General features: G+C 32.8%; 1 protein-coding gene across 2 annotated transcripts in view; it reads left to right on the forward strand.

Annotated features, from left to right (window-relative positions):
- The window catches only part of LOC122631688 (uncharacterized protein DDB_G0271670-like), a 47390-nt gene that overhangs the window by 5836 nt on the left and 17820 nt on the right, over positions 1 to 23734 (forward strand). Inside the window, exon 1 of one of the 2 annotated variants that reach the window (XM_043817668.1) lies at positions 6688 to 7561. The exons of the other annotated variant lie outside the window; for it this stretch is intronic. Within the exon in view, the coding sequence (XP_043673603.1) occupies positions 7505 to 7561 (57 nt within the window). The 5' untranslated portion in view covers positions 6688 to 7504. Of the gene's footprint in view, positions 1 to 6687; positions 7562 to 23734 lie in introns of those variants that run through there. 2 annotated transcript variants of the gene reach the window in all.

A 23734-nucleotide genomic window follows, 5' to 3' on the forward strand; every position in this document is an offset into this window, starting at 1 on the left:
ATATGAAAATGAGATCGAAAAAAAAAAATAATCGTAATGATCGAATAATTATTTGTCTGCAAGTAGTACGAATATAAAATTTATTATCAGAAAATAGTTGAGCAATTTAAAAAAAATCAATTATTCAAATTATTATCTGTAAAAGTATAAAAAATTCGAAGGACATAGGAAAATTGGAAATATAAAAGATTAATAATACATTTAATAATAATGATATTGTTGGAGAAAATGTTTGACCGTCGTCGTTATTCTCGATTCTTGTCGAGTTTATCGACCTCTCGATCGGGACCCGTTACACCATTTTTTCGATGCTTTTCTCAGATTCCAAGGTTCGGGAATCACGGATGAAAGAAGAATATTGAGCGTGACCAACGATCGAATTCGATGATTCATTCTGAAAAGACACACGAGATATCGTTTCCATTAACCCAAAGAATGAAGCATTGGGACAATTTTATGCGTCTTTATTTCTTTTTTCGAAACTTGACACCGATATTTTCGTGACATTGAATATCAAATTGCTTTACGTTAGAAATCGATGATATGCCTTTTTGAAAATGAATTAATCCGATGATTTCATCGTGGTTTCCAAATTTCGATCGAAGTTGCATATAATTTTGACGAAACGACGTTATGAAACGAATTTTCGAAAATTTATTTCATTATCTCATTTCTAATTAATGACTGACATCGTTAAAAATATATAAAATATAAAGCTACGAAATATTATTTAAAAATTGATAACTAAATTCTATCCGATGTTTATCTTGTTTCAAATTGAAAATTGTGACGATACAATATGAATATAAAATACAATATGTGAAATATAAAGCAACGAAATAATATCATAAGACAGATTTACGAATATAACAGAAAAAATTTTATTACGATAACGTTAGTTTTATCTATACTAATTATAAATTAATTATATATAATTATATTATATAAATAATAATTGATTTATCTATCTATATTAACATTAATACAGAGATATAATATAACGTACATGCATATATTTACATATACATATACATATACATATATATATCGCAAAATTTCTTAGTAATGTCGTGTTCCTGTTCTTATCGGTTTTCTTTGAAGAGTCCTACTAGAAAAATTAAATAAATAAATAAAAATCTATTATTCAAAGAGATTTGATCGAAAGAGAAGTTCGATCAGTAATCCAGGTCGTGTCGAATTCCTTGGAAATAAAGTTACGCTTTAGTCTCTTTAACCGAGTCTCTCTCTCTCTCTCTCTCTCTCTCTCTCTCTTTCTCTCTCTCTCTTTTTCTTGATAGTCTGCTACCAAGCATGGTAGATACAAAGAAAGGAAGCCAGAGAGAAAAAAGAGAGAAAGAGATTTACGACGAATTCGTGCTCGTATTATCGTGCGAGCAGCTATAGCAACAGGAGCAGCAGCACTTGCTCGCGTGATGCACCGGCCACCGTTGCACATCGAATGCATTCGAGATGCACCGTAGTTCGGATGAGAGAACGATAATACTGCTATGTATACTTACTTTACGATAATTGGATCGCGAGTTTTCGGCCTTTGTGAAACTCTCGATCAATTTTATACAAAATATTGTTTATTTATTTAAAAAGTTGAGAAGAGAGAAAGAGAGAGGAAAAATTTATTGAATAAACCGATGCAACAATATCGTCGAGTGATTATATCGAAATATCTGATATTAATATTAATAAATATATAGTAATAAATATTTATATATATTTATAAATAGAGATTATATAAGATGATAGTATATATATATATATAATCTATAATTAATTATAATACGTAATATATAAAATATATTATATAATGATAGAGATAAACAAGAAAAGTAGTTTCGTAAAAACATGTTCTCTATATAATTTTTTTTTCTTTTTTTCTTTTATAAATATTAATTCCAATACAGTTCTTCATTTTCATACTTAAAATTAACACAATGCGGATTCATAATTTACTTTTTTTTTAGTTCGTTCTTTTCTCTCTCTCTTTCTCTCTCTCTCTTTTTTTTTTTATTCGATCAAACGAGTTTAGGAAACAAGATCGTTAAAATTTCATTTGTTGAGATAACGACAGGGCGATATCACGATGGAAATTTAGTCTTACGATTGGAATTATCTCAGCAGGGAATAATTAAAATCGAGTTAAAGATTAACATGGGAAACTGAAGAATTTCTGTATACGTTCGTTCGATCTTAGCGATCAGTGGCACCTTTGTCCAAATTTATTTCTATAATAGATATTATTACAAATCGACTGATCGTACAATTTATTATTCTCTTTTTGTTTTTCCTTAAAATTTTATTAATCCGTTAAAACGACAAGACTTTATCTGTCCCGGGGATAATATATTAATTAAAAATTCATATTCGCGATGTATAATAATGAGAGACAATTTATGATTAGGAATTGAAAAAAGAAAAGGAGAGAGAAACAAAAGTTCAAAAGGACAAAAAACTTTTGAATGACATCGTCCTTGTGTTGGTTAGTGGAATTTAATTAAAAGCATGATTAAAAAACGTCCAAGTTCTTTTTCTATTCTCGAAAAATTCGAAGAGAAAGAAACGATACGTTTAACAAATATATGTATATACACACACGCATACGCGTACACACGTTACATTATAGAGTTATATTTAGACGTTTCAATCGAAATACACTCACAGTGTATAATATATAATTTATTCAATTTTAATATGATTTTTTTATCGAGTTGATTAATATTAATTAATATAAAAATTTTTGTGAATAGTATTACGAAAAAAAAAAAAAAAAAAAAAAAAAAAAGAATTGTTTCTTCACGAAATCGACTTTAAAGTTTATAGTACGTTTTCAACGTGAAAATGTTGTAAAAGTATCGAACAATGCGACGAGATAATGCTTAGGACATAGTTGACCTCCGATATATGTAAGTCACCCATGCAAGTCCCTCGAGAGAATTCTTGCCGAGGATTTCGAGGAGAACTCGCAGAACGCAGAAGCCGCTAAAGAAACGTTCGAGTAATGCAGTCGAAGGGAAAATTTAGCGGCTATCGTGAGTCTTTATATGTACGTATATGTGTGTGTGTGTACGTATATGTGTATATTTATATGTATGTGTCAATGTACGCGTGAGAAAGATAAAACGATTCGAAAGAGTGGAGAATGCAAAGAAAAATCATGACTCGTTATTTTCACACGGTATAAATCGCATCAAAATTCAGGATTAGACTATTAAAGTTTGATCGTTCGAGTTAATTAATCTAATTAATTACGAATAGAAATGATATTGATCGAATGGTTTATCGAGGTTTGTATCGTATGAAAGAAATTATTTATAGTTGGGAACAATTTTTCTTTTTTTTTTTTTACTTTTATTTTTATTTTTATTTTTTTTTTTTTTTTTTTTTACAATGAACGCTTCAAAAATTTTTATACACGTTCACACATATTTTCGTATTATAATATATTCTTCTAAATATACATACATATATATATATATTTTTTTTTTTAGATCTAACTGAGATAGAACAAAACTGGTATCACAGAGTATGTTAAAGTGTCACGTTAGTAGCAGATAGATGTTCTATATCCTATAAATAGATAAACATAGTACGAACTATTTCGAATACAATACCTAGTTCGATAAGATTCTAGATATTCGACGAACGGTATACGCTTATGTATTTCATAATATATCTTTCTCTCGCATACATAAGTAAATGTAAAAGAGAGAGAGAGAGAGAGAGAGAGAGATCGGAGTTTCAGAATGTTTCCAATGTCGCATAAGATTTTAATAATCTTCGTTCGCACATTATTATAAAGTCGCGCGATAACGTTACGCGGACGATCCTTCCGTAACTTCGTGAAGATTATTACCAATTTGCTTTTTCTTCTTGTCTCTTTTATGTTTTTTTTTTCTTCATTTTTTTTTTCTTTTTTTACTTTATTTTATTTCATTTTATTTCTTTTTTCTCTCTCAGACAGGTACAATTTGCTAAAATATCAAAAGAGATTACCGTTTCTCGTCGTTAAATCGATTCGACAATTTGTTACATTGTACTTCCTGTTGTTATCGTCGGCCATTTCGTGCGTTAAAAAACATTAAATAAATGAATGGCCAAGTGAAAGAACTCGTTTTGTAATTTTGTCCTTTTTTTTCTCGCTCTTTCTTTTTCATTTTTTCTTTTCTTTTTCACGAGAGACGAGTCACCGCAAATCGTTAAATCGCATTTATTTCTTTCTCTTTATCTCTCTCTTTCTCTCTCTCTCTCTCTCTTTTTTTCCTTTCATTTATCGTACACTCACGTAAACTTGCATCTTTACAAGAATAATTTGTAAATAACGAATATCGTTGTTTCGCGTCGTTAAATCGATTCGATAATTTCAATAAGTTACATACATCGTATTTACTTTTATTATCGCTAACTGCATGTACTTAACTATTTCATTTTATACAAATGAATTTTCATTCGTGATATTTTCTGATTGAAAGAGAGAAGACATCATGAATTGTTCAATCACAATTTTATTATATATATATATATATTTATATTTATATTTATTTCTTTCTCTAGCTCGTAGAATCGCGTTAATTTTGTGCGCGAGAGAGAAAGAGGCGAAATCGAGAAAGAGATAGAGAGAGAAAGAGAAAGATATATATTTGTAGAGGGGTGGGAGGGGAAAGAAAAAGTGGATCCTTGCATTCTTCGACATCGGGCGAAGGTCGTGTGCGTGCGAACGTGAGATCGGCAAGGTCGGTTATTCATCCCCGCTGAGTTGCACAAGGATTTTGTTAAATCCGATTGCGATTTTCTTATGTTAGTCATTCCTCTAAGTCTATGCTTTCATTACGTCGACGAAACTTTCGGTTCGAGCGAATATGGGAGCGCGTGGATCTTTTTTCCTTTTTTTTTTCTTCTCTCCCGTTTCAAAACGAGATGAGAATCGTCGTCGATGAGAATCTGTGTTTTTTTTTACGGCTTTTAACAGCATGATTCTTCAATGAATTGGAAATTCCGTGTTCTTTTTTTTTTCTTTTTTCTTTCTTTTTTTTTTTTTTTTTTTAAATACATTGGATAAATTCAAACGAGCATGTCGGCGAACGAATTAGCGGGAAATATATGCCGGGATTTAATATAAATGCAATGCAATTTATTAGGTAATAAGAATATTTTTTTTTTTTTTTTTTTTTTTTTTTTGACGGGGGGTATTTTTTTTCATTCGTTCGAAAATTGCTTTTGAAGTGTATGGATAGGTAGATAGATATAAAAAGAAGAAAAGAAAGATTCTCTATCGGATTTGGTTCGGAATGTGTAAGAAAAACGAATCGAACCTTCCTGTTGTTGAAAGAGGCAAATTAATTTTGGACGAACGAAGTAAGAAAAAAAAAAAAAAAAAAAGATCAAAGAAAGAGAAAAAAGAAGAAGATTAGAATTCGATAGAAATCAAACGAGTGAACGAAATTTCCAATCGTGAAAGAAAATTGATTGTAGGAGCGACGAGATTAAAAGCTAGAAAAAAGAAAGAAAAAAAAATGGAGAAAAGCAAGTGCGTTTACGATTTAGATTGGAAAGCGAGCGAAGCGAAATGATTTCGATCTTTCAATGAAAATGAAAGATTACGATTAATTGAAAGTGACGAAAGGGATGTTAGCGTCGTAAGATTGAGAGATATTATTCCAAAAGAAAAAAGAAAAAGAAAAAAGAAAAGACTTTATTCGTAGAATTCGTGTAGAGTAGACTCGAACGTAATTCGGTAAACTGATGATCAAAGGAATTCGTAGTTGAAGTATCTGAGAAATAGAAGAATGAAAAATAATGGCAAAGAAGTTTAAGGGCACGTGCCAGGTATTCTCAGAACGCAGTGAGGTTTTATAGGGCATCTGCGTATGCATTGTGACCTTCGTTTGCCCGTAACGAGTCGCTATGCGCTTAATTAACGTGCTTTGATACAGCGGCCTTTTTGCAAGCTCGTAAAACGACACACGCAAACATACATATAGACATATACATACACTTACGGTCTTACTCTCTCTCTCTCTCTCTCTCTCTCTCTCTCTCTCTCTCTCTCTCTCTTTCTCTCTCTCTCTCTCTGTCTCTCTCTTTCTGTATGTCTCTTTTTCTAGCATATCGAAATCCGGGTAGGCAGAAGACGGCACGGTGAACAACGCAAATTTTATCGTTAATCTGAAAGATTCAACGAACACGAACGAATCGAGCGAAATATTTTATTATTTATTTTTCCAAGGATCGACGAGGTTTAGAGAGGGAAAAAAAAAAGAAAGGAATTTAATAATCCTTTCGTTGCGCAAAAAAACGAAAAAAAAAAAAAAGAAATAAAAGAAAAAGAAAAAGGAATCGAAATCGGGGGAAAGGAGAAAAAGTAGCGGGTGACGATGTGACGTCACAAGGACGAGAGATGACGCATGAATCGTCCAAGTACGAAGGGGCTGCGACATTGCGACGAATTTCATTAAATTTGCTACATTCTCGATAGATAAAAGGTTGAAGCAAGAGAGAAAAAGAGATAGGTATATAGAGATAAGTGAATAAGACAGAAACGGCGATAGAGACGAAGATAGAGACGATGACGGAGAGGGGAGTGAGAAAGAGAGAGAGGGAGGAAAGAAGGGAGAGGGAGGGAGTAGACTAACACGAGAATCTCTAAGAAGGTGGAAGGGGTGGGGGGAGGGAACGAATCAGCTGTGAGAGCGGCGTGGCGCCGTATGCCGCGACTCTTACCCGCTGTCAGTTGCTCGAGCCCTGTGCTACGGTTAGGACCGCGACGACTATCTCGTCATATTTTCGAACGAACGAGATAGATAGATAGATAGATAGATAGATAGATAGATAGAGAGAGAGAGAGAGAGAGAGAGAGAGAGATATTCAAAGTGTTACCTCGATCGTCGTCAGAAGAAGAAAAAAGAAAAAGAAGAAGAAGAGGAGAAGGAAGAATAAACCTTCGTCCTGTCTGTCTCTCTCTCTAGTCCTCCTTTTCTAACTCACGATCGATCTCCATTTGTATCCTTGTCTATCCTCCGGCGACCGGCGACCTTTCCAACCCTCCAACTCGATCTTTTTCGATCTTCTTGTGTGAATTTTTCTACCTGGGTGGGGAGGAATAAGAGGAACGGATAAAAGATAGATGGAGAGATTGACAGATATATAGATAGATAGATAGATAGATAGATAGATAGATAGATAGATAGATAGATAGATAGATAGATAGATTGATAGATTGATAGAGAAAGGGAATATTGGATTTTTCGAGGATACGAGAGAAGGAAGGAAAGAGAGAGAGGGGAAGAGAAAGAGTTAATATCGGTTCGGTTTTTGTGGTGGAATAAAAAGTGACACGATTATTCGGGGAATAGAAAAAGAAAAAGAAAAAAGAAATAGAAGGGAAAAAATAGAATTGACGATTTAACAATCGGCTAGTTTTGGAGAAACTATGAAAATGACGATGGCGGTCTTCTGGTAGAGGCAGGACTTTCCTCCTCCAGGATCGCGAGAAATGGCGTACGGAATATCCTTTGAAGCTACTCTCAGCGGCACTGTACTTTTCCTACTGGTAAGTCTTAAAACTTTGTTTTTATTCGTATTGTTTTTATTCTTTGTCGTATTTCTCTCTCCTTCTCTTTCTCTCTCTCTCTCTCTCTCTCTCTCTCTCTCTCTCTCTCTCTCTTTCTTTCCTCTCTCTTTCTGTTTCTCCTTATTTGGAACATATTTAACGTAGAAACGAATTTCAACGTACCTAACGATTCTACATGCAATAGAAACGTGGTCGCGGCCGAACGCGTGGAAATTCTAGATACGGTTTACTTTCTAATCCGGACAAGGGCGCGAGCGACAGCTCGTTCGCCATTGTAAACATTTGCGATATTGTATTCGTTGATAAAGAGAGAGAAAATGAGAGAGAGAGAGAGAGAGAGAGAGAGAAAGGAGAGGGGAGACGATAGTTTAAGATCTTAATTTTATTTCGACGATTAAAGTGACCGGTTAACGATCGAATAATTGGATTCTTTCGCTCGTAACTACGTTGACCTTACAATCAAACGATTTTAATGATGGACTCGTTAAAAAGTATGTCATGTGAAAATAGAAGAGAGAGAAAGAGAAAGAGAAAGAGAGTGGGACAGAAAGAGAAAGGAAAATAGATTTTGATCCTTTTCAATTTTTATATTTATAAATAATTTCTATTTTTCTATTTATTTTCATACACTTGCCATGTTATATATTCTACATATATATATATATATATATATATATATATATATATATTTCTATGTATTATCACGCATATCACGTGATAATGTTCGTTTATATATCTCGTCAAATTTTTCATTAATTTCTCGAACGATTAATAATATATTTCAATTTCTTCGATCGTTGATCCAGATAGATCATCTCGCGAGAATAATATTTTCCATATTTAGAGTGGTACAAGCGTTCGAGTCAAGGATACCAAAGTTATCTCTTATTCGTTGTAGTTTCATAGACTTTAATAGACGTTCTCGTACTGGTACGTACTATTTCACACTTATATACGTGTATACCTATATATATATATATATATATACATATATGCATGGATACAGTTAAACGTAGAAAGAAAGACAGAAAGAAAGAAAAAAAGAGAAAGAGAAAGAAAGAAAGAGAGAAAGAGAGAGACGATGCAAAGTCGACGAGCGCGCTACTTTCGTTATGCAAGCGAAGAACGTTAACTTACGTCGCTTCACATCGGAGAATTACACTTTGGCGTCTTTAACTTATGCAACCGTGGAATTATCACGGGAAAGCGATCCGCGGGGGATAAATCGCGTTCGAGATGAAATTATCTCGATTTCAGGAAGAATCGTTTAGCTCGAACTCGTTGGAATTATTTTGCTTCCGTGATTTGTCAAAAAAAAAAAAAAAAAAAAAAAAAAAAATTAAAGGATAGAAACAGTGCAACGAAAAGCAGTCACATTCGTTTTGACAATATATTTGCATTTTTTTGTTTCCTTTTCTTTTGCACTGTTACTCGATAATGTTAAATAATAATTATTATGTTTTTCTTGACTCACACGCATATACGTACTGCTTAGACGTTATACATTTCATCGTAATTAAATTAATTATCATTCCTTATGGCGTGCACTTTTCTTTTATTAATTAACTGTACTAGATATCTCTCTACATCGATAATTCATTAATAAATTCAAGACTTTATTAGTTTTATTACTTTGTAGTAATTTCGAAATAATCATTTTATTGTTGACATTTAATCGATATATCATTGCATACGATCTTCACTTTTCATTAACTGTCCATCCTTATGATTATATTTTTATAACGATAATCTATTGATTAATAATTAATTGAATAAAATTGTATTGCGATGTACTTGTTAACATTTCGACGCTGGCATATTTAATAACGTTAAATAATAATTATCGATCGTTATTTAATTGTAATATCACTGACATTAATGTTGACTTTTAGCGAAAGAAACAAAAAAAAACATTCAAAAATTAATACAACGTAACAATTTATTTTAAAAAGTCTATAGAAATAGATTATAGTACAGTTATGAATGAGCATTGATCGAATTTTCGCGAACGAATCGTTATCATGGTATTATCTTCGAATTTCAATACTATCAAAGAAAAAAAAAAAAAGAAAGAGAGAAAAGAAAAATCGAGCAATAAATAAATAAATAAATAAATAAATAAATAAATAAATAAATAAAACGATGAAAAATGTTTATTTCAAGGAGTTTGAGATGAGTTAAATATTATCGTACGAGGAGATCAACGAGGGACGACGATCGCATGCGGGTTAAAGAGACAAATGTGTACACATGTTGAAAGTCACGCACGACCGACGTTAATTTCTCGCTTACGCTCGTTTTCCACGTCTTTGATGAACGTAATTACCGAGAGAAGACACACACACATGCGTACATACATCATACGTGCATACGTATATGCGTTATATACATTAATTGTTTCATGGTGTTCCTAACAAGTGTGATAAAAGAGAACTGAATGGATGATATTCAAAAAAAAAAAAAAAAAAAAAAAAAAAGAAGAAGAAGAAGAAGTAATCTAAGCACACTAATTGTAGATCGGATTACCTCGTTTAATTGATATTAAATTTTACGAAGAAATGTGGACAAACGTATTTTCTTTTTTTTCTTTTTTTTTTTTTTTGTATTTTTTCTCTCTTTCTATTTATTTTTAGATTCAATAAGAGAAACTTTTTTTTTTTAATAAATCTAAGTTGGTCAATGATATTCTTTATCTCTTCTTTTCTTTTTTTCTTTTTTTGATTTCTTATAAAAAAATTTATGGGATTATCGTACAACTTGGAGAGAAAAGTTTTTCATCCGTTCGATCAAAAATTTTCGTTTGGTTCGTTCGATGAAATTTCTTTCTTCGTTTTCTAACATTCTTTTCGATCGTAACGTTGATCGATCTGTCTTTTCTTTTTCTTTCTTTTTTTTTCTTTTTTTTTTTTTTTTTTTTTTCTTGAACTCTGTCTCCTCGATTTCTTCGACACGATCTTGCGTATCCTTGGCACGGAAGGTTACAATCTTATGGGGTTTTTGGAACGAACGTGTATGATATAATATACATTCCTCCAAACGCGTACAGAGCGTGGGCGAAATCGGTCTAATAATGTAACTTTGAGGGACGCTCATTCAACACGAACGATCGATTTAAGAAAAGAAAGGAAGGAAAAAGAGAGAGAGGGACACTAACAATAGGACGAAATTTTTTACAAAAAAAAAAAAAAAAAAAAAAGAGAAGAAAAGAAAAGAAAAGAAAAGAAAAATTATAAATAATACTTTCTTTACCTCTCTTATTTTTAATTTTCTTTTATTTATTATCATTAATCAACTTCGAAAAGTGACATTAAAAATGATTTATTGGTCCTCGAAGGAGCAATGAGGAAAGTCGTACGTCAAAAGTTAATAAAAAAAAAAAGAAAAAAGGAAAGAGAGAGATAGAGAGAGAGAGAGAGAGTGAAAGAGATAATCGACTCATTCTCGCTGTATCACGATGTCTTCATTAAGAAGAACTCAGGAGTCTCGTTCGGTTAAATTCAGATACATACTAAATGCACACGCGTGCATGTATGTAGGTACATGTGAAAATAAAAGGGAAGAAGAAAAAAGAAGAAGAAGAAGAAGAAGAAGAAGAAGAAGGAAACGACGGTAACACGAAAGTGTACATGCCAAGTTTGACACCTTTAACGATATTTTCCGACTTAATTTGCATCGGACACGAGCCAGTTTTAATTAGACCATCGGAGATATTCTTTTCCGCGTTAATTGGACGATATTACCATTGCTTACGAGTCGTGGTTTCTTGTTCAAAGAAAAAATATTTAAAAAATACAATGAAATAAAGCAAAAGAAAGGATGCGTAAGAGAGAAAGAAAGAGAGAGAATGAATTTGAGAGAAAAAACGTAAAGAGGAAAAAAAGGATCATTCACATCGAAGGTTAAGCTTGACTACAAAAACGATTAATTCCAAGAATATCGCTTAATTAAGTACGTCTCTTTCGTTCGAATCCAGTAGAAGAAAGAAAGAAAGAAAGAAAGAAAAAAAAAGGAATCAAAAAAAAAAAAAAAGGAAGAATGAAAAAGAGGAATGCAATTTATTCTCCATCAATTCTTCTTTTTTGCAAAGGACGATTATCAAGGTCGAGCGCATGGGATTATTTCCATCTAACGATGATAAAATCTGATCGATCGACGGAATCGATTATGATTGGAAATAGCTTTTCTCTTTTTTTCTTTTTCTCCTTTTTTTTTTTTTTTTTTTTTTTGACATTGAAACAAGATGATAAATTTGATTCACGATATGGCGTGCAAACGTAGTACTTGTTAAATACCACGAAGGGGGTAGCAAGGTCAGAGGGAAGAGGAGAGATATATATAAACGAATTTGATATATTAATCGTTTGAAGAGGATTCGCGATATTGTGTACCGAGTCTTGGAGTTGTGATGATGATTCACGCGAGAACCATTCTTGAATGCGCGTGTCCGTCCGACGACTGTGCGACGCGACGGTTAGTTTGAAGATGCCACACGAGCCGTGCAACCTCGAACTCCACAATAACCTTAAGGATGTTTGTGGCAGTCCGGTCGGTAAATCTCTTGGGCGTTAACACGAAAAAATGCAACTCCCCCTTTTGCGGGGGTGTCCAACCAGTTGGTATGCGCAGCCACTTTGCACATAACCCTTACGTTGATTTTTTTTCTTGTAACGCCGATCTATCCGAGAATCCAGCAATGAAAAATCCCAACGGTCTGTTAGACCGTTGTCTATTAGAAGGGAAAAAGAAAAACAAAAAGAAAGAAAGAAAAAAAAGAAAACACTGGATGTAAAAGAAAAAAAAAAAAGGAGAAGTAAAATGGACGGTTGTTTTTTTATATTCTTTCTTTCTTTTTTTTTTTCTTTTTATTCGTCATTTTTATTATTATTATTATTATTATTATCTTTTTTTTTATGAATACGTACAAGCGTATTTAAATGATGTAGGAAGGAATAGTCTGACAGAAACTCTTTCTACGTTACAGCTGTTAAATAATAGAGAAAGAGAAAGAGAAAGAGAGATAGGTAATGACGTCGAACGTTGTTTTCTTCGATTCGTTCGATCGTTAAATAAAGTATTAGAATGGATAGAAAATAGTAGAAAAATAATAGAGAATAAGATAAAATAACGTAGATTTTAATCTCTACGTTTGCCTGTTAAATGGAAAGAGGAGTCGAATAGTGGCTTGCGTGAGTGCATGCATGCATGTCCTTTGGGTCTCTGTGTGCTTTGTGTAAAAGAGACAGAGAGGGAGAGAGAGAGAGAGAGAGAGAGAGAGAGAGAGAGAGAGAGAGAGAGAGAGAGAGAGAGAGAGAGAGAAAGAGATAGGGATAGAAAGAAAAGAAAAAAAAATAACGCCTGTATACTTACCTATAACGACGGAATATACTTACCGGTGGATTATTTTCGTTCGAAGGGGATGATAAGAAAGCATACCAATAGGACTTGAAGAAAGTAATCTTCGACTTGGTCAAACTCCTTCGATGATCCTTTGTTAAATATAATAAAAGAGAGATAGATGCGAATTATCAGAATGTTGGTTTGGGTCCTGACGATGGTATTTCAATGATAAGGAAGCAAACGCGTTCGCTTTATGAATCTCTTAGCGGATGATGCTGTGGAATGCGAAGATAGGTCTCTAGGTTCGGAATACCGTTAAACACGGGCACGAGGACGCGCGGAATTCACGTTGCATTGTGAACCGAGGCTACGAAACTCGGGTTTAGAGCGTTACTAACGTAACGGTAAATCGTGTAACAGATTAAAGGCCGATCTCCGTATATACTTGGTTTGAAACACGCGAGATCCTATTAGATCGTACACGGCTTTATCTACGTTGAGCCTGGATAAACTAAAGTTTCAGAATATTATTCTTCGCGCGAGATATACGTGGGTTCTTTTTTCTTTTTTTTTTTTTTTTTTTTGTTTCTTTGTTTCCTTTTTGTTTTGTCTTCGATCTTCTTTTTCTTTCGTCGAATCATTGTTTTACCTTTTCTTTTACTATTTTTCTTTTTTGTAATTTTTTATTTCATCTGACCCGTTAACCCTTACGGCCGGAAGAATGTTACACCATTTTGTGTTCGCCGTCCAACTTTCTTCTGTACGAAGGAAATCATTTTCCTTTTTTTTCTTTTTTCTTTTTGTCTTCTTCGATGAAATTTTAATCATTCCGATCAATCGTATCTCATTGCTCTAATCGAAAATATTAAGAAAACGAAGGTAACTGAGATCAGCAGCGTTTTATCGATCGATCGGGGGTGACAAGGTGAATCGGAGGTTAATCAAATCGACGATCTTGTTAAATCTTCTTCGACGATCGATTGCTTTATTTATTTCTTCTTTTCTTTCTGTTTGTTTGTTATTTTTTTTTTTTTTTTTTTTTTTTTCAAACAATGAGATCAATTGGATTAATGAACGAATCAATTCGAATAAAATTGCATCAATCGCCGTGGAGCCCCATTTGTAATTTCCGGTCCTAAAACGAGTAACTTCCGCTGACAATGCGTTTGATCTCGTTCGTATATTCTATTGGTCCACACTGTGCGCATCCTCTCGTTAAATCTTCATCGAGATAGATCGATGCGATGATATGGCTCTTCCGTTCGAAGGTTTCACCTCGAGGTCCTTTCGAAGATCGCATATCGGGGTTCGAAACGAAGGTCTTCTTGGTTCGTAAGCGTGAATCTTATCGATCGATCGATCTTCACACTGATTTACGATTATTTATTAAAAAGGAGGCTTTCGTTTTCTTACGAAAATTCACATTACCAGAGAGAAATACCCGAAGACGTTTCAATGGAATATTTAATACGATTAATATTGCTAATAATTATTAAAGATGACTTAAGTAATAAAAAAAAAAAAGAAAATAATACGTAATATTCGATTTATCAAAACGTAAAAGCGAAAAGTATTTGTACGATTTGAAAACTTATTAGATGATTATTTAATGAACCGATTCGATTCCTTGAATCAACAGTAAAAAATAAAACGATCTATAGGATTTAATAGAATATTTATTACGATCGGTAATATGAATAATAGTGAAAAAAAAGAAATGTTCATCAATACTTTTCTATCAAAACTTAAAATTCTCTAAAGAAAAAAAGAAAAAAAAAAAAAAAGAAAAAAAAAGAAAGACATGCTACTTGGACTAGTTTCATTCAATTGCTTAATCACTGACCAAATAATTCATATTCTATCGATTTTTTCTCTTACATACATAAATAAAAAAAGAAAAAAAATTAAGAAAAGAATAAAAACGTCTTACTCGATCCTTTCGTATTAGAATTCAGGCGTCGCGAACAACGTAAAAGTGCACAGAAAAAGAAAAAGAAAAAAGAAAAAGAAAAAAAAAAATAACAAAAAGGAAAAAAAGTAAGAAGAAAAAAAAAACAAAAGGAAAGGAAAAAAGAAAGGTATACGAATTAACGTCGTCGACTTGCTTCTGCGTGAAATAAATTATTTACAAAAATCGTCGTCGCTCGTTCGCTCGCTTTCACCATAATGGAGAAGGAGAGGGAGAAAAGGTATGGGGTGGAAGAAGAGAAGAGAAAAAAAGTGAAAGAGAAGAAGAAGAAGACGAATAAGAAGAAGAAGAAGAAGAAGAAGACGAAGAAGAAGAAGAAGAATCGAGAAAACAATACTTTTACGCACGCGTATCCTCCTCCTCCACATCTTCTTCCTCCTTCTCCTCCTCCTCTTCAGCCTGGATGCCAACGCGGAGGGCGCCAGATATTTTTAAACCAGAACGATAACAACGACCGACTGGATTCCAAGCGAGCAAACGTCGTCTGGTAAACGAATCACCTTGCGAAATTCACTGGTCGGTCTCCTTCTCGAGTCGTCACATCGAGAAGAAGAAGAAGAAAGAGGAGTAGGAGGAGGAGGAGGAGGAGGATGAGGAGGAGGAGGAGGAAAAAGAGACGATGGAGGTAGTGAAGAAGGAGAAGAAAATTAAAAGAAATTATTTTTCAACCCCTTACGTTAGGTTTTACATGAGACTTTACGTTATGATATTAATTCTCCTATCCTGTCATTAACCAACCGAACGGCCATTTTAGTCTTTACGACATTCGGAATATAATTAATAAGCGGTAAATCGTTTTGAAGTACGTGGTGTTACGTACATACTAAACGAAAGAAGAATACGAATCAACAAAGGATACTCCTTTGAAAATTTTCTATTGATCCAGTCGGATCGTTAAAACATCTAGAGATGAAATTGATAACGAAACGAATTTCTTTTTCTTTTTTTTTTTTTTTTTTTCTTTCTCTTTTTTTCTTTTTCCAATGAAAATTAATATCAAGAAATCGTATGGAAGATATAAGAATTATCAATATCGATCAATGTTCAACGTGTTTAAAGAATTTTTTTTTTTTTTTTTTCACATTTTAATCTTGAAAATAGATCATGTTCTGTAGAGATTTCTTTCTTTCTTTTTTTTTTTTTCTTTTTTTAAAGAAACCAATTTTTTTAGTTAACAGACGAAGTGAAATGTCTCGGTGGGTTAGAAAGGTGAGGGGAGGAAGACCGAAGAAACGTGCCTTTCACGAGTCACGACGGAAAGTTGTAAAATCGTTCTCAACGTAGGTATACACAACGAAAAAGGGATATATCTTCTCCACGTGGGAGACGCGTTACGCTGCGAGCTATTAATAGGACTGAGCTTATCTCAGTATGATTCTATGTATAGTACGGTAGTGTGTGCGTTAGGGTGGGTGTAGTTTCGCGAGGGTTGACCCTCCACCCCACTCAACCTTCCCCCAAACCTGGGAAGAGATTATTTGTACCGGTTTTCTGGAATGGTTGACCATTCGCTGTTACCAATATACAACCAGTTTTCTTAGTGTCTAGAATATACATGTAGGTACGTACAAGTATGAAGTGGTTGAGCAAGCAACACATTCATCCTTTCAACACCCCATAATCTTTCTTCGCGTCGATCATTTTTATTCGACTCGACGTCAATTTCATTAACGATCTTCGTTCCTCTTAAACATTCTTAATAGTGTCGTTAACAATGTCTTTTATATTTAATTTTCTTTTTGACAAATAATTGATCGATCTGCGCTCTTGTCGAAAGACATTGGACGATTTCTTTTATAAATCATATATTTCTTTTTTTTTTTTTTTTTTTTTTTTTTTTTTTTAAATTAATTACACGGATAATTACGTTCACTTTATTACGTGGCTTGAAAAATTCGTACGTCGTTTACAAGTCGGAAAGAAACGACGAGCCTGTTCAATGAACTCGAAAAGGAATTTCCAGTCGCCGTCCTTATTCTTTATTCCATCCCTCCCACTCCCTACCCCTAACTCTACCTACCCCCTACCCCTCTTCCATCCACGTCCATGTCCACGTTCGTTTCACCTCCTATATTCGATCCGTGTCTGATGTGCATGGCCCCGAAGCGATTTCTGGAATTTCGAAAGGATCTCTTTTTAGCATCCTTATCTCGGATCCACAAGCGATTCCTTGCGTCATATATTTGGGCCGTTGACGCGACGGGTGGAAGACCTCGGCAAGGACGAGAATAATAGGTCCGGGACTTGGTCCACGTAGATAGAGAGTCACGTTTCACATCATTCACCTTTATCTACTTGTTATTCTTCCTTCGATAGAACTTCAGTTAGTATTTACTTATTGATATTTCTACCATCTCTTTTACTGATCGTTGGTATATTATCGAACGCCTACAGGAGTGTTCGTTATTTATCTGTGTTCGTACATAATATATATGTACTTAGATGGATTCATAAAATGCAGACATATGCATTCGTTCGAAAATGAATTGAAATGTTTATCGATCGATATACATAATGATGTTATTACTGAAAGATATTGGTTAATGAAACGATGTCTGGCTCGTTAATCTCGATTAATATGTATCTGGTTCGATTTGATGGAAAGGAGAGAAATGTAGGAGTCATGTGGAATGATATAATGTGGAAATATTTTTTATGAAATAATAATGAAATGGATAATGCTGCTTGAAATTTTTTATCGAGCAAATGTGAATATATTTCTTCTTCTTATTCTTCTTCCTCTTCCTCTACTACTGCCATTTATATTTTTTCTTTTTTTTTTTTTTTGTACTTTTCTCTATTCCTTAAACTCCTCTCCTTCCTCCTTTCGAAGGAATTTAAATCGCGCTTTATTACTCCCACGCGTCGCATTTTTTTTGTTTTTTTTTTTTTGTTTTGTTTTGTTTGCTCTTCCCGTCTTGATCTTCGTTCGCGCCGTGTAAATATTTATCTAAAATTCTTATCGGTAAAGGAAAGAAGGAAAAAAAAAAGAGGGAAGAAAACAAAAAAGTAACAACGAAGATCCTGTCTAGAATGTCAAAAATCGTCAAATTTATTTTCTCTTTTCTTTTTCTTTTTTTTTTCTTTTTTTTTTTTTTTTGTTTTTTATACAACGTAGATAGACAATTTTTAATAGACCTACGCAGTTTATAACAGGTTAAGGGAAAATTATTGAAGACCGATCTCATCTCCAAGGTGAGCCTGAAACAAGGATCACGAGAAAAAGGAAAGGAAAGGAGGTGTAGCGATTTCTTGTCTTTAAAACCGGACGGATAATCTCTGGTTGGTGTCTTACGAGCAATTAAGGACTCTTTATGAGCGCACAATACATGACACATTTCCTTAATTCCTTTCTATCTTACTTTCTATCATCCTCTCTCTATCTTTCTTTCTATCTTTATTTTAACATTTTATACATCGACGAATCTTCCTTGTGAATCATCAGAAATCCACACTCAAAGAATTCTCAAGAAGAACATCGCAAAATCCGGATTTAACTTATCGTTAAAACGCCTATCTATCTAACTTGTATGAAAAATTATTTCAACGATATATTAACTTTTCTTTCTTTTTTCTCTTTTCCTTTTTTTTCTTTTTTTTCTTTTTTATCTTTTTGATTAATTATACGACTATAATGGAATAAGTTTCAATTGGCCTCAATATTTTATAAATGAAAATACGAAGGAAATATTTTTATACACACATACACATAATAACGTATTTACGAATATATATTTTTTACGGTCTCGCTCTTTCTTTTCTTATATATATATATATTATCAATTAAGATAACAAAAAAGATTTATTCCGATCGTTGCATTTTTTGAAACAAGATCTCTCCTTATTATAGATCTTCGACGTATATTATAGATCTTCATAAAAATAATAGAACGATAACAAATACTAAAAATATTTTCGTTGATAGAAACGTTCTTTTTTCTTCCTTTCTTTCTTTCTTTCAATTAATCGTACGGAATATTAATTGAAAAAAAAAAAAAAAAAAAAAAATTTGAATTGGACAGTTAGCAACACATAGGAGAGTTAGTTAGAGGGTGGGGATCTTTCATAGAGTGGAAGTGGATAACGGTTATCGAGGGTGGGAGAGAAATCATAGTCATCGTTGAGAAAGAGTGAGAAAGAGTGAGAAAGAGTGAGAAAGAGTGAGATAGAGGGACCAGCCGAGTTATATGGGGCCACCCGGTACGAACGGCATTGAACGACCTTCACGAATCGGGGTCCCTGTCCCGAGCACACGGCAACACGCGGAAAGAGGTTTTTGTTACCCTTCCACTGACCACCTATACATATTCTTGCAGTATATGTATCCACCACGAGTAGTCTGGATCGTGAAACGTATACATATCACCTAGTTGCATGACATTACCTAGTTGCAAGAATCATTTTTTTTTCTTCTTTTCTTCTTTTTTTTTTTTTTTTCTTGTCTCATACCTAATCTTCTGACCTAGAAAACTTTCACGTTCTATTGTTGAATCGTTCATTAAAATATACTGCACATATATTTTTCTTCATTTTTCTTTTTTATTTATTTATTTATTTATTTATTTATTTATTTATTTATTCCTTTTTTTTTAGCGAAAAGATCGTTCTTTCTAAAGGATTTTGCAATTTTTCTTTTCTTCCGAACTTTCACGATCTATTGTTAAATCGTTTGTTGAAATATTCAAATTTCTCTTTTTTTCCTTCTTTTTATTTTTTTCTTGTCGTTACATTTTTCCTATCGTATTTGACAGTGAATTTAGAATGAAAAAAAGAAAGAAAATATTTTTTTAGTATAGAAAATATATTTTTGTTTTTGAGAGAGAGAGAGAGAGAGAGAGAGAGAGAGAGAGAGAGAGAGAGAGAGAGAGAGAGAGAGAGAGAGGAAGACAGAGAGAGAAAAAAATTTAATTAAACTGGTTGTGAGGTTTGTTGTGAGAGGACAAAGGATCCGAACGACGGGTATACTTGATTTCTATAAATAAATGTAAGTGTAAGAGAAATACGAAAAATAAAATGGCGGTGAAAGAATAAGAGGATACGAAGAAAATGGCGGTCAGAAGCGATAAGAAGTCGGCTTTCTTAAAAGGGAATCTACGAAACTGCGCGCATAAGTATTTACGTATATCTTGTACGTGGTGTCGAAGAACGTAGTTGGATGAAACGGAAAGTAAGTTTAACGTGTTGTTAATTAACGACGAATTAAATCCAAATTTTCATCGTTTTACTTTGCAATGATTAGACTATGCGTATCTCTCTGTCTTTTTTTTATAAATTAAATTGTATTTATCCATCTTATTACTTTGCATTAACGATTATCTGTCTGGTGAACATTTTCGATTATCGGTGTAATTATCGAAAAATAATAATAATAATAAATAATAAAATTTTCTTCCCCCGTAGAAAGAAATATTTCTCGGATAATAAAATATACATCGAGCCTTTAGATAACGATCCTTTTTTTTCTTTGTAATTTTGTTTATTATTAATTATTTCGAAATAATTAAAAAAAATATATATATATATATTATATTAATAATTTGTAATAATAATTATTCGCTTACGATATAAAGTGAAAATATAATATAAAGTGGGCGTGTATGTGCGCGCGTGTGTTGTTTGTACATATATAATATTCTCACATTCATATTAATATAATAATTACATTACATGCATGCATATCATCTCGGCAATGTTTTTTAAATACTCTTCCGCTCGCTCTGAATAAAACGGAATGAAAAATAAAAAGAAAAAGAGGGAGAGAGAGAGAGAGAGAGAGAGAGAGAGAAACGATGACCTTGCGATTTTCCTTATTACATATTTTCAGACATGACTTATATCCTTTTCGTCACACTCCATTCGACTTTTTTCGCTACTATCTTATGCGTCAGCTGCATAAATGTATAAAAGGATAACATAAAAATAAAAAACAAAAAAAAAACTGGATTAAATACAAGAAAAAAAAATACAAGACAGAGAGAGGGGGGAGGTAGGGTGGGAGGGAGAAAGAAGAAAAAAAAAGATGCGTTGACTCGTGTTACAATTGCATTAAAAATCACCGAGCCACATCCTGAAACTCTACTACCTTGGCGGCTTTAACAAGTTCGCCGTCGTAAGTCATAAATTTAACTCTCGATCGTTTTTATATTTCACCACTTTCCGTCTTCGTACTTTATACAAGCACGAGAGGTGGTATCGTTTATCTTCTGGTGGCTTATCAATCGAACGACAGCGTTCTTTATGCAGCTTCGGGTAATTACGATTATGGACGACTATGGATTTTTGCACGCGTACGAGTTTCCTTTGAGCGTGAAGTTGAACACAAAAGTGAATAAAGGAATAAAAGGATTAAATGGAGAGATATACGTATAAGGATGAAGAGAGAGAGAGAGAGAGAGAGAGAGAGAGAGAGAGAGAGAGAGAGAGGAAATCAAGATTAAAAATACTATAATATTTCTCCCACTGTGTACGACAATAAAAGTGTGTCCTGTAATTAATTGATGAGTTTTCTTTTTTTTCTCTCTCTCTCTCTTTTTTGAATAAGAAATATTGAGAGAAGAAAGGAGAAAGAAAATGTTTAATATTTTTTTGTATGTATGTGTAATTTTATTTATTTATTTATTTATTTTTTTTTTTTGCAAAATAATAATGTATGGTAATAAAATTAATTTATTCATTTTCTTCTTCTCTCTTTCTCTCTCTTTCTCTCTTGTTTCTTTTTTTCTAGACTTTTATATTTCAATTTTCTCTTCTTCTTCTTGTTCTTCTTGTTCTTTCTTTTTTTTTTTTTCTTCTTCTTTAAACAGGAAGTGACGCGAACAAAAAAAGAAAAGACACAAGAAAGAAAGAAAAAATAAATGTTTAACTTTTACTCTTTCTCAGGATAAATTTAACGACCGCTTACCTATCAAATGAAAGATTTTAATTACTCGTAAACTCGCGATAATGGCTTTTTAATCGCGATGAGCATGTGTATCGTACGTATATCATATGAATATTTCTTATTACCCAATCTTATCTTAAAAATTGCGAAAACGAAATGGGGGCACGCTTTCTCGTAGAATTTTCTTATTAATTAATATTTTAATATTTAGAATATTTGGTACGTTCGTATATTTTACACAAATGTCTATTATTATTATTATTATTTTTTTTTTTCTTCTTTTTATTATATTTAACAATTTCCAATTTTTTCTCCTCTAGTTGGAAACTAATTATAAAAAAAATAAATAAGTAAATGAATCAACGATATAAAAAGATTAAACAAATAATAATAATAATAATAATAATAATGACAATAATAATAATAATAATAATAACAATTTTGTTTTTATACAATGAAATATTTTCTGAAAAAAAAATATATATGTATATTCAAAGATATATGCGTACTTTCTCTCTCTCTCTCTCTCTCTCTCTCTCTCTCTCTCTCTTTCTTTGAGTAATGTTACTTTTTTTTTTATTTTACTTTTCATCAAAGTTTAAGCATGCATACATGTATACATACATACATACATACATACATACATACATACATACATACATACTTGAAAAACACGAGGAACGTGTCACGAGAAGAGAATAAAAATTGTTGAGTAGTGATCGTTAAAGTCGCACTCATATTTCTATTGATTTACGACCGCGCCCGACAGAAAAGCTCACGATTATATCCGTTATACTTAAGTTATAATCCTATTCTATTGTCCTCAGCTTCCAAGTCGGTGGTAGGGATTCAGAAGTAAGAAAAAAAAATATTTTTGGAACTTACTTACGTTTTTGCATTTAAAAGAAACAAACGCGTAGACATCGCACAATTTGCTTTCTTTTATTATATATTCATTGCGATCCAAAGTTGATCCATTTTTTTTATTGTTTTGTATTTTTCCTTCCTTTTCTTCCTTCTTTTTTTTTTTTTTTTTTTTTTTTTTTTTTGATTAGCCAAAAAGAGTTTCGTGAAAAAAGAAAAATGAAAAGGTAAGAAAAGAGAAGAGAAATCGTTCAAAATCTAAAATAAACAATTTTGATCGATCCGATCGGGCAGCTTAAAAATTCGTGGCCGAAAAACGATCGACCTTCACCGATCCGTCAATTCGTAATCGGTAATAAGATTTTGACGCTTCTCCGATTAGATTTGAAAATTAGTCACGTGTTCGATCTGCGTCTGTCACATTCTCGTTAGTTTTATTATCGAAGTGAGACAAAATTAATTATATTCGCTTCCGTTCGAGAGAGAGAAAAACGAGTTCTCTTCGCGATCAAAAAAAAAAAAAAAAAAAAGAAGAAGAAAAAAAAGAGAGAGAAAGAAAAAAAACATAATGGATGTTGTACGTCGTGATATTAACGAGATAGATAGAGAAAGAGAAAGAGAGAGAGAGAGAGAAAGAGAGAGAGAGAGCTTTATCGGAGTAATCAGAACGCATGTATCGTCCTTTATTATTGACTCGATTAATTTCGTAAAAAAGAAGAAGGAGATAAACGTTTCTTTTCCTTCTTCTTTCTTTTTTCTTTCTTTCTTTTCTTTTCCTCCCTTTTTCTTTTCTTTTTCCTCAAAGAAATCGACCTCCTTCTTTTGTCTCTTATCGTTCACGTATGATCATCGAATTATTCTTCGACGTTATACTCGATCGAATACGATCAACTATAACGGTATTTCTTAATCCTTATCTTCGATTTTACGATCCACTTTCATTACCGCCACGTATTTCAATATTCGTTCATATACATACGAATGCAATATATATATATATATACACACGTACACACACACATATCGTGTACATAGACATATGTGTATGTATGTATATGTATGTATCGAATTATCGATGGACCACGATACGTGATTTGTTTCA

Source organism: Vespula pensylvanica, chromosome 9 (genome assembly GCF_014466175.1).
Source record: "Vespula pensylvanica isolate Volc-1 chromosome 9, ASM1446617v1, whole genome shotgun sequence".
Lineage (NCBI taxonomy): Eukaryota > Metazoa > Arthropoda > Insecta > Hymenoptera > Vespidae > Vespula > Vespula pensylvanica.